The sequence below is a fragment of the Dermacentor andersoni genome, unplaced genomic scaffold, assembly GCF_023375885.2.
Source record: "Dermacentor andersoni unplaced genomic scaffold, qqDerAnde1_hic_scaffold ctg00000042.1, whole genome shotgun sequence".
Lineage (NCBI taxonomy): Eukaryota > Metazoa > Arthropoda > Arachnida > Ixodida > Ixodidae > Dermacentor > Dermacentor andersoni.
Genome location: NW_027314756.1, coordinates 1,752,490 through 1,765,096, shown reverse-complemented (window position 1 = coordinate 1,765,096; position 12,607 = coordinate 1,752,490). Strand labels below are relative to the sequence as shown.

General features: G+C 40.7%; 1 protein-coding gene across 6 annotated transcripts in view; it reads right to left on the bottom strand.

The window, feature by feature from the left end:
• LOC140212784 (uncharacterized) overlaps positions 1-12,607 on the bottom strand; it is a 237,803-nt gene that overhangs the window by 30,731 nt on the left and 194,465 nt on the right. For 5 of the 6 annotated variants that reach the window (XM_072285779.1, XM_072285783.1, XM_072285782.1 and 2 more), the window contains exon 31: positions 4,909-5,130. In XM_072285779.1, coding sequence (XP_072141880.1) covers positions 4,909-5,130 — 222 coding nt within the window. The remainder of the gene's footprint in view (positions 1-4,908; positions 5,131-12,607) is intronic. The other variant, XM_072285780.1, reaches the window with a different exon arrangement.

The following is a 12,607-nucleotide window of genomic DNA, read 5'->3' as shown; positions in this document are numbered from 1 at the left end:
TACAGCCTGTGATGTGCATGCCTTGAACCAACACTGCAACGCATGCCGAAGTTGCACCTCGGCTATGACAAAGCTCAAGATAAGTTTGCATGTCTATGCAAGCTACAACAAAGCTTAAGATAACCTCGCATGTCTATGCAAACATGTGCATACACAGCTATGTTAGAGTTGCAGCATCTAGCAAAATGACAGCAACAAAAGCCATAGATACCTATAACTTGTTTCTCTGGGATTTGAGCTCGCAGGGCCCATGTGAACATCAAGGAATTACCTATTTGGCCATATATAACAGCTGTGCCAAGCAGCTACTGAGTAGGAATGCTACAGACTTAAAGCAATGCACATTCTCTTTTTCCCCTATGCTTACATAACACAGAATGCCAGTGAAACAATGACTTCCTGCCTTCTCCAAAAATCCTTTGTACCAGATGTGCACAGGCATGTTTTACATGACATGAAGACATTGTTCAGCACCACAGTTCATTGGATACGAAGACAGAGCTCCATGACATCCTAGGCATTACAAGCTTCTTACAGCTAATCTGTCACGCAACCACATAGCGCTTAACGAATTCACCTTGAGCTTCTTCAATTGCATATCTCGACCGTCCCACAGTACCATTACCTCGTACAATCACGCATACTGGAGAAATAAAGCTAGTCATTGTACCAAGGTCTTTGAGCCTAACTACAAATAGCAGGATAGCTGATGAGCCCACCACAATGTGGAGACCGGTAGTGCAAATAATTATGAAAATTTAGCCACTTCCTCTCATGCCACATCAGCACAAACATCTACACTGCTTGCTTTCAATGAATGACTTCCGCTGTAAAAGTGCTATCAGTCACCATAATAACAGGCAATTTGTGGCTCCTGGCATGTGTGAGGTAATAACCAGATAAGCTTGCTAAACATAAGTTTACACAAAAATCTTGCTGCTGTGATGTCAATGAAACAAACACAGGCAAAACTTTTTCAGCTTGCCATAAACCTGTCATCCATAAACACCATTTACAAAACAAACACTTCAGCCACACACAAGGATAGAACCCCGAAAATGCATTATAGCCGATTGTTTGCCAATACAAGCTCTGGAGTCGCCTCTCCTGTCAAGGTTTCATAATATTCTTTTGCTTGGCAGAACAAATTACTTCATGCAGCAAGTTGGCCTTTACATTGCCATAAATAGCTATGCCTTTCAGCAACCTAACTAATCCATAGCTTTACCATAAAAGTCTGTCACCAAAATGTTTCCCAAAAGGAAAGAAACAAAAAGCTTCAGTAGCCTAGTGCAACTTCTGCTACACACCTCAGCTTCATGTTTCAGAGGGCTTATAGGCTTCATCTTATATGCAGTGAAAGAACATATGGACAAAAACAAAGATGACAGGACATGCTTATAGGCTATTAGGGCAAAGTAATAAACTCATAACAAAACAGTCCTTTGAAGTCTATGGCAGGTCACATACCACACTATCTCAATAAGCCATCAACCAGTTAACAAAATCATTCTCATAAACTGCCACCTGCAAACATTCATTCTTTATGATGGCTGCCCCTGAACTTGCTGCATTACTTCAGACCGTACAAGATGCTCTGATGCACTGGAACACTGAGCGACGACAGCGAATTTTCGTTAATTAAAATTGTGCATAAACACACTTTATTATATCCATGCCTTGTTAGCAAAGAACAAGCTGAAAATTCCAGACTGTCAATTTGTGCCAATGGCTGAACTTTCAAATACATTGGAAAATAAACATGCCAGTGAACTCCTCGCAAGCACTAACCAGCCATAGGCATATAGAAAGATTTAACGTCCAGGATACCAATTTGGAACTTCATAGCACCTCTTAATTTTTCTCGTCTTTGCAAGAAAGCAAACACAAGGATGGTCACTCCTGTTTCTGGTTTCCTGCAACAACCATTACAGCAATACTTTAATTCCTCGATTCTAATGCACCTTTGGTTGTAAATTCACCCAGCTTTCATGGCCAGAGGTCGAAGAAGGAGAGACACATTCATGCAGTAACCAAATGGAAAAGTGAAAGCGAAAACAGCTCGGAGTTGGATAATATTATGTAATGAATACTGCATTAGATGAATGTGCGCAAGGGGCACATGAAATGGCATCTGTCCTGTACCATTCTGATATCATTCAAAGCTGCTCCAACAACCTGAAACATCTCTATTTGTCAGTAGTTTCAACTGCTGGGAGTGCATTGCTGTGAAAGCCTCTAGAAGGTGTCTAAAAATGCGAAGACTTTACTAATGGTATATTTGACTAGTTGTTTCAGAGCACTCTGGCAGCACTAATAAATCGGGCAAGACAGCTTTAATGTCGTACTACGAGGACAGACGGGTCAAGTAAATCAGGCTTCACTGTAACCTCTAGCACAATTATGTTTGCAGTAAAGCTTGATTGCTGTGTTACATAACCTTTCAAGCTCTGCCAGAGTGCCTCTGGAATGACTAGCTGAATACCATGAGACTTCAGGAGTAGACAGAAAATACTTATAATTCAGGGCAACTATTGACAAGCAAGTATCAAAAATATTAATTCATTATTTTAGCTCTCACAGCCACTTTTCTAGACCACTCTTTCGTATCGTGGGCGATCTTTGCAAGGCTGTTCTTCAGAGTCACATACCTCGTTTTATGTGAAGTAGCCACTCCTGAAGTTCTTAGTGACAAACTTTATGAAGATAAGATGCATAGTACAATGATGGTGGAGGTGTCAACCACAGCCACTTTGTTCAAATGAGAGAATGAATGCTTCAAAAAGCAAACATGTCAGAACAGTGTGCAACAAAAACATTTTTCCAGCCTTGATATGCACACTACAATGGCACTGGAGCCCTACTGTTGGTCCCACTTTCAACCCCCGAGTTTTTGTTCCTAAGAAGAAAAGGTCTAATAACTCATCTAAACAGACAACCACCTAAATCTGATCATTTTTATGACATGAAGGCACATAAAAACTGAGCTCGTTCACATCCTTAGCATACAGCCATGACTTCAAGGGTGCACTCAGCACTTTCGTACACGACACACAAAGCTATGCACCTTCAAATTGCAGGTCGTGTGCACAGGCTAGGAAGAAGTTAGTTCACTGGGTCCATGTTCAAACACCCGCAAATGTTACTATACCACATCACAATTGTCTCACACTCTCTGCATCCTGCATGACTGCATATGCACTTCTTTAAAGAGACGATTGATAGTCTGTATTCATCAGGTCCCTTGTTGCGTCTCTGTGTGTTGATTTAGTAACCAGATAGAACAGTTCACCAGTACATATTGCCACTAACTGGCCGTTTCCATTGCCTTGTCATCTCGCATCGCATTGTAGCGCACTAACCGACAGCAGTAGGCAAAACTATGCAGTAATGTGCTACACATAATTTCAGATACATGAACAATTTCTCTTCTAGACTGCCTGCTGCATTACCACTCGCAGTTATAATCTACAACAGCATTTGTAATGAAGGCTCATTTACTCATTCCAATTCTTCGCATATTGTAACATGACTTGACCTGTCTTACTAAACCTGTAAGAGCATCAGAGTATCAGTGAAATGACCAAAACCATATACAGACCACAGAAAAGACACAGCATGGTCATAAATAGTAGCCACTAGAATACTTCATCAGCCTACCTCAATGACTTCTTAACTTAATAGCCTGAGCATGTTGTCTTGGTTACATTCTGCACAGAAGCAGCAAAATCTGTGTGCCTTAGAAAATAGTTGAAATGATGTTATTGGGACAGGGACACTCCTACCTTTCACTTTAAACTGGCTACAAGCAAGAATCTTCCCAGCACTTTAATGAAGAGTGCAATGTGTATGAAGGACTGCATGCTAGGATTACATAGCACCTGATTTGTTGAGTACTGTACATCTTATTTCCTTCGCCCAGATAAAAAAACAATCTTAATGGCTCGAATTAAATGCCTCACTTGCAGTAACCACAGCTTCAACTTGCAAAAGTGCTTCAGATTTTGGCTAGTATCAGCCACAAGTTCATCTCTGCGTCATGAATTCTACATGTTCTCAGTGGTAGCAATGCAATCAATCTTTGCACAATAAGAAAACTACAGTCTCTGCAGTAAGTTAGAAAAATGCAGTAAAAAAAAGACTTTAACAGCATCTGTGAAAATGTAGTGCAAAATAACCTCCATGGTCCCTCCAATGCTTGCATCTTTAAACTTCTGACAATAATAATCATAATCAAAATCATAATCATAATCGAAATCAAAAGTCAGCAAATAACACACAAGTCTCGTTTTGATTATGCCATAATGTTACCACACTCTGTTCAGGCTTGATTTTATTACTGGAACAAGAAAGTACTATGTCTAGGCGAGTCAGATAACATAACTACAGAGCCCAGAGTGATCAACACAATCACTTTATAGTCCAGAAATTGCAACATGACAAGGACAGCACTATTACTGTAAGATCGGTGCTGCTGCTAAGAAAAAGGCCATAATAGTCACCGGTATGCCATGTAACAAGGAAGATGACTATTAACATCCTCCAAAACAATTCCACACAGTTCTCAGAAGCTGTACACTCGCCAAATGAATTACCATACACGGGAATTGCCCGGTTAGGAATAGCAAATAATACTTCACAGAAGCAAACTTAAGTGGACCTTTAGGTCATTAACTAGAACAACAAATAAAACAATGAAAAACATGGAACAAGAGCAAGAACAGACCAACACAGCACTATGCCTATCTACACAGCATTACTATATATACCAATACCTTCTAATTCTATATGCATTCATTGAACTTGACTGCAGGAGGCTATACACCTCTTTTTAACACACTTCTCTGAGCTCTCCTCTGATGCAGCATTACGAGATGAAAAAAAAAAAAAAAACTGCTGTGCTCCAACCTGTGTCTTTCCCTTGTTAGCTGCGGCTGGCTTGGACCGTTCAGACTCTGAAGTCGACTGGTCTGTGGTGAGTGAAGACTGCGGCCCCGATGGTAGCCGTGACCGACCAGAGGCCAAGGCAGCACTGTCGACACTGTCCCTTCGATCACGAGTGTCTGTGGTGCTGCTGACACTGCTAAGGCGCTCTCGTGATGTTTGGCGATGCTGAAGATTCTGTGCCTGCTAGCAAAAGAGAGAGAGAGAGAGAGCGGACGGTGGGTGGTGAAATTACGTTAACAACAAATACATGTAATAATATAAGAGACAGGCTATCCCAAAAGCACCAGTTTGTGGACAAAGATGCAGCTCTGCCTAAATAACCTCTGATCTCTAGAGGCTCATCTGGAGGTGTACTGAAACTACAGCAAATGGAATTTACTGCCAAAAGGAAACCTTTCCCCGCTAGCAGAGCAGCATGACAACTGTCATTCCTTCAGATAGCAAAATCACATGTGCAAATCGCATATGGCATGCTGCAAGCCAATAGAAAAGACCCGTTTCATAATTTTCAAGTTTGCTCCTCTGCAGTGCAAATTTGACCAACTAATGGCAGCAATGGTTATCGTTCAAAGGAAGACAAAGTGCTTCACATGATGGAGTTTGTCTTTTGAGCATTGTTTCATCGCGAGAGCTATGTTGACATTTTCCATGTTATAATACAAGCAATCTCTGCTTGTACACACTGTTCGCAAAAATTACAACGCTGCCATTAGTTTGGCAAACTGCCTTGCAGGAAAGCGAACTTTACAATTATGAAAAGGTTCAAATTCAAGTTTTCCCTGCATAGCATCAGGTGCTTTAGTGTCACAAACTCAGCATCTACAACACCGCTATACATTGTAAGCACCACCTGTGAAGCCCACAAACTAGTGCATGCAACAAAATCTGCTTTCTTTTTCCCACTGCATTCATAAACAGGGCAACAAATGCAGTTTGCTGCCACCATTTGCTGCTATAGGTGCCAAATGCTGCAATCTATGTTCTGTATCGTGAGCCAGCTCAGAGGAATAGCGTTCCCATTTTCCCAGGTGGGGATTTGTGCGGAAGCCAGACTCTGCATTGAGGGAAGTATGCAAAATAAATAAATCACTGTTGTGATCAAAATTTGGAAGTTTATTTACACATGGTTCATTTCTTTACACAGAAAGAATCTCCTTGGAACATTCTACTTTGCAACAGCTGGTAAAAGTTTGCACAGTGGGTAGAGGGCAGGAACCCCTGCATTCCCCGTAATTGACGCTCGTGAACCAGTTCATAATTCAGCTGGGATCGTGCACAGAGAAATGTGAGGTAAAACTAATAAGCTTAACCAGTCTTGACCAGTTTGGCATAGCACCTACCCTCAAGCTTCCTTCCCCATAGCACTTGGCCGACTCCATGTCACATCCAGCTAACAAATGTGGTCTCAAATGGAAATTTTAAAGCCCTACATGTGAAACATTATCAAGGGAGAACCTGTCCACAAAGGTTCATTAAGAGTCACGAAACAACTTTAAGCCTTAAACTTAGTTACCATCCCCAGAGTGCTTTCCTCAGCACTTAGCCTTACCTGAACCCACACTTTAGCCACCACCAAGGGATGTGAAACCAAGTGCACAAGTTCCTTTAATGTAAAGAGCTTTTCTTTAATTTTTTTAATAACGTTAAAAAGCCTACACTACACACTTGACCATAAAGGTAGTGCATGCTGCATTGCTGGTGGCAGTGCGGACACTAATCAGGTTGCTTGCTTGTAAACTGTGACAGGTGCCATAACTCAGCAGTACGTAATGTGGTATCACCAAGCCATCAATAAATAGGTTGGCAGTGCTGGCCAAGACAGATATTAAAGTTTTTTTTTTCTTGAATAATTAAGCTCACCCAGAGCAACCACAACAAAGTGCTCTATGAACTGCACTTGTTTGCTCAAAATGCCCAAGCAGTATGTGTTACAGCCAGAACTATTTAAGACAGTCCCATAGAAAGATTACTTCAAAACAATGACAGGCACCATCAATGACACCTGTCATCGCAGGAATGGCCGAGTGTTCGCAGCGACCAGACCACTGTCCAAAACTTTGAAGCACCAACTCCTGCCATTAACGCTACAGTTCCATTGACCAGTAGCCCAGTTTCGCTTCGATTGTGTTCTCAGGTCATGCACTCACGACAGGTGTGAATGCACACATGATGTATTCCAGGCTATGAAACACATATGCTATGCTTTTATCTGCTGAAGTCAGCAGCAAAATAAACAAACAAACAAATAAATTCTGATATGGAACACCACCTCCTCTTGTACTTTGTTGCAAAGACTTGTGAACTGACACTTACTGCATAAAAAGCAATGGTCACAAGTTTTGAATGCCAAAACTAATGAAGAAGTAACTCACTCCCACACTATTTCCAAAAACAACAAGCAAATCGGCCATTCTTGGTTCTCAGCAATGTAGCAAACATGAAGAACTGATCAGACTACTAACACCATATTCACTCAAATCTCCTGCCCTCTGACTTAATGACATGATGTATTTTTGTATTTATTTATCAACTAATTGATTTTTACGTACAAGCATGCAGTTTGCTGGCCTAAACTGGTGTAAATATGGCATAATAATCCCTTAATGTTGTACTGTAGTTCATGAGCAATACCAGGAGTGAGGGTGCTGGATTAATTTTAATCGTACAGGGTTTTTTTACTGTGTGCCAATATTGTGGCACATGGTTTTTCTGACATTCTGCCCACAATGCTGAGAGGATGCCATGGTCACTACATCAAGAGAGCACTACGCCTACAGTGCAGCAAAGTGGACAGTAGCTTCTCTTTGCGGCTCCAGTAGAAGCCAGTCTATATCGATTGTGTTTGATTTTTGATTTCTGTAAAGTGTGAATGCAAAGTCCAAATATTTTTATCACCTCCCGACAGTTTCCCAGTAAACACAATACCTAGGCCAAGCCTCAGTCTCATTATGATTCACTTGACATCACGCAGCATTCCAGCAGCAGAAAAAAAAAAAAAAAGATCTTACAATTCTTTTAGAACACCCATCCCCATTTTTTTTTTATTGTAAATGCTTGCATAAATGACAATAGTATGGGGTCATCCACAGGCCCTCTCATAAGCATCAGTGGTAGTGAAAAGCAAGACAGCAATACTAGTTAAAGCATCGGGTCCCTCCATTTTGCCCAACTTGAACTTCAAACCTTGGTAACGGTACTCCCAGAAACTGGAGGTGCATTTTTCATCCCTTTATATGACACTGACACTACTTGTATTGAATGTGAATTGAATTCTATGGTTTTACAAGCCAAAACCAAGATTTGATTATGAGGCATGCTGTAGTGGGGGTCAGGATTAATTTTGACCACCAGGAGATCTTCAACGTGTCCCCAATGCATGGGACACAGGAGTTCTTGCATTTCACCCCCACTGAAATGTGGCCACCGCAGCCAGGATTTCATCCCACGACCTGATGCTTAGCAGCGGACACAACTTGTCTTGCTGCCACATGTTGTGCAAACACAAAACAAAGCTAAATAAATATAGAGAAAGACAAGAGACACTACAACAGCAAATATACTTTATCTCCATCCACAACTCCAACACCCATAAAGCCAACAGCATATCTCTTCAAATTGGTGCTTCTTGCTACCATGTAAATGCACAAACACCACAGCAGAAAAGATGCCATGCATGTTATAACTGGCACACATCAATACAACACACAAGCTTTGTTCATAATGCAGTCAATGTACCCCATCTCCCTGTCAAGTCGTATAACAATACTTGTCTGTCAAAAATTCTACTTCCAAGATTGCTGTTAAACACTTCACAGAAGCCGTTAATTTGCATAATAAATAATTTAAACATTACATTGTTAAAGCAATGCAAGTTTTCAGCATTGCAAAAGGAAACGAAACTTTCAACCCACCATTCGTACAAAAAGCGGAGCTCCGTAACTTTAGCAATATGTTTAATTTTAATAGCTAGTGGCATGCCTACCTTTTGAACATACTGTGCTATAGTTGCAAACAGTTCACTGAAGCATCATCAAGCCATTAAACTTGTCAGTACCCTACAATTAAGCACTTATTTTCATGCTGCCAAATCAATAGTGGAAAATGGTGTCTGCATAATTAACATATTTAACACTGTGACTAAAAAAGCATCCAAAATTAAATATATTTTCATATAAAGCCATATACATCCCACAGTAACAGAACTTTTCATAGATTCGATTTTATGAAAGCTGTTCAAATGCCAGTTCAATTAAGCTTTTTAATGTTCACTCTTCCTTTTTTGAACTGCTCTACTCTTGCACCAACTTCATGCTTTTAAGAAAAAGCCTTATTCTACAAGATGGGAACTTTGGCCATGGACAAGATATATTTACATCCTAAAAAATAGAATTTTAATTCTGATCCTCGGCTATGACTACAATATTCAAGTACAAAACTTAAGACGATGGACCAGTTTAGTACTTGTTTACATGACAACTTCTCAGAATTGTACTACAGAGCCTGCCTTGAGCTTGTTGTAATGTTCATATCCTCTGTACCAAAGTTATGTACTATGGCAGACAAAATTGCACACAGATGGACCATTTCAAACAGAAACACAATGAAATGAAATTTTCATTATTGAATTTCGTACAATGGTGCTACAGCAAACGGCGTACTGCATGTCAAATAGTATCAAATCCACCACACTGGTACATCGCCTGCCTCAAACACCATCTTCTTAATTTTGCCATTTTCATTCGAGTTACCCCTTTTGGTTTTCATTCATCCACAACAATACCTTACAATGCAATAACCAACAAGGTACTCCAATCACATAGAAAAACAGTAACTTCTCCACTGACACACTCAGCTTTGTATGGTTACAGACAAGGGAGAAAAAAAAAAAGAGCACAAAGCACGTGTACAAAAATAAGTGCGGCAGCGATGCACAAAATACTTAAATCTGCTCTGCGGTGCTCCAAATGACAGGTTATATGTGCACAGGAACTTATGCTATTTCATTTGTACAGATTTGTTATCATTCGGCAGAACCACAACCCTGAAGCAGCACATACAGTGTGCACCAACGCCAGATAAACACACTACCCTAGTAGTATAGTAGTACCAAGGGCAGTATATATTTTGTTTTTACTAAGTTCTGCAGCTTGTACTATACCAAACCTGCCCTACCAAGCCTTGTACTACACCTAGTCTGCCAAGATGCACTTCGAAAGCCAAGCTCAGCACCATCGCCACTGTGAAAAGTCACAGATGCCTGAATCAGATGCCGAAAGAAAGGGAGAAAGTTTACTTGTGGACTGTTTGCCCAGTGCAGCATTGGGATGCACATTAAAGGCAGAGAGTTCGGCTACAGAGTTGCGAGTTGAGATGCACAGATTGCACTTACAGGTCCTGGCTGCATGTGCTGTGAGGAAATTCAGTTTCCTTCACTGCTTCCACATTCTGAAAACATTTGCATACCTGGAGGACAGAAACACATAACCAGAAATATGCTATCTTAAGCTCTAAACTATACTATCAAACTAGCAGTTGAAGTGAATAAAAATGAAAAACATACTTATATATCCTTAATATTGAATGCTACGTTACAGTGCAAGCCTTCATACTGAAGAGGGGCCGGGTAGAAATCCACAGTAAAATGAATGCATGCAATTACATTAACCAAAAGGAGCCTGCCAGCCATTCAAGCATTCATACGATACATGTAGCTGCACTAGATTGGTTTATCCGTGGATGTTTTTCAGAGGCTCTAGAAAACAATGTGCTCAAAAGTGAACAATCCTAGAACCATTAAGTTCAGTTATGTGACAGCTTCAGAGTATATGAGTGCCCTGTGCCTTCTTTAGCTATGCTACAAGAAAAGCTTGAGATGCAGCCCTGTTTGCAACAAGACACTTCTGAAGAGTGTCAGACGGCAGCACAGTTGCAAGAAAAAATTTTAAGCAAGAGAACCTGTGAGCAATGCATGTGCTGCACCAGGCCCCACACAGCCAGTTCCCGAGAGTATGTATTCCTGCATAAAATGACCCTTCTAGGTGTAGAAGAACACTATTGCTAGCACAGATATAGAAGACAAAGGACATTAAAACTTAAAAGCAATAGGGACCCATCTATCACTCTCACATGAACACTACTTTCAATGCATGTTGATTGGCTAAGCCAGAAGAAACAAATGTTTCAAAAGGAATGGCCGAGTACCCATAAGCATTCATTTTTAGGTCGCATAGTTCATGAGCACTCTGAAGGATGTCCATGCTTCAGTAATGCGTTGTGCTGGACAATGAAACACAGAAAAGCAAAAGGCATCCCTAAAAAATGATCAACAGGTACTACAGCAAGCTCCAGCATACAGTTTACCAGAAGACAAATTAGGTCAGCCACATGTAACTGCTATCACCAAAGTCAAAGGCAGGATAAATGAGAGCAGCAAAGAACATATGCACTGCCTGTCTATGCTTCCCCCCTATCTTTATACGGATACAGCAAAGCACTTCATCTGCCTCCTTGTTCTTCAGTTGCTGCTTGGAATGACATTTTTATGAATCCATTGCAGCAAAAATATGATGCTGCATTACCAACACATAATTTATGATGAGCAAAATGAGAACAAGGTAAAAGTGGGAGTCAATGTTTCTACAAGTGGACTCTTCTTTTTCATGAGCAAAATGAGAACAAAGTAAAAGCGGGAGCCAACGTTTCGACAAGTGGACTTGCTGCTCTCTTTTACCTTGTTCTCGTTTCGCTCATCGTTTTGAATTTCCATCTCTGCCTTCCCCGTGTTTTCCCAACACATAATTTAGTAAGAGCAAAACACTAGGAGACAGTGAAAAATTGCCGATCCACTGGGACACACTGAATCCTTGACTCCCAATAAAATCTATGCAGGGAACAAGTACTCGTACACTGCACAGTAAGTAGTAAGCAAAACTGTTGTTGCGGCTCATTCAGGTGTAGCAATTTTTGGAGAAAGCACACTACAACGCTGTTCACACAAAAAAGGGCCACTCTTTAAACAGTGTCAACATACATGTACCAAGCACTTAAAGGCTTGCACAAACATCTACAAGACAAGTGACCACAGCAATGCGATGAATGGTACAATTAAGTGACACTTCATAAAAACAGCAAGCACAGTATCGGGATGAAAAAAATACTGAAAGAAGGCAAACGTGAAAGGCAAGGCTAAATATCACAGCCGTGATGCAAATACAGCACCAATTTTAGCAGAAGAATTGCGATTTGTCCATTTGTTACTATACATGTGCACCCACCTATCTTGTTACTTTACACTAAAGAAAGCAAAACAGGCTGTGATAGCAAGAAAACTAACATTAAATAAGTCAGAGTGGATTCTGCTGCCTGCAGCAGTAGTTGTAGATAGGAGAGAACAGAGTTTTAGAACTTAAAATCTTTACTGCATTTAAATTAAAACTAACAAATTTGGAATCTTAAGCCAAATCATTGCAGAAAAGTGCCGCAGATACGAGTTGGAATCTATGTACAGCAAAGTTTTGTACGAGTGCATAAAGAGCTGAAACACGAGTGCGCAAACACACACACACACACACACACACACACACACACACACACAAACACACACACACGCACATGCACACACACGTACGCAAGTGCAGGCACACACAAATTATACCGAGCC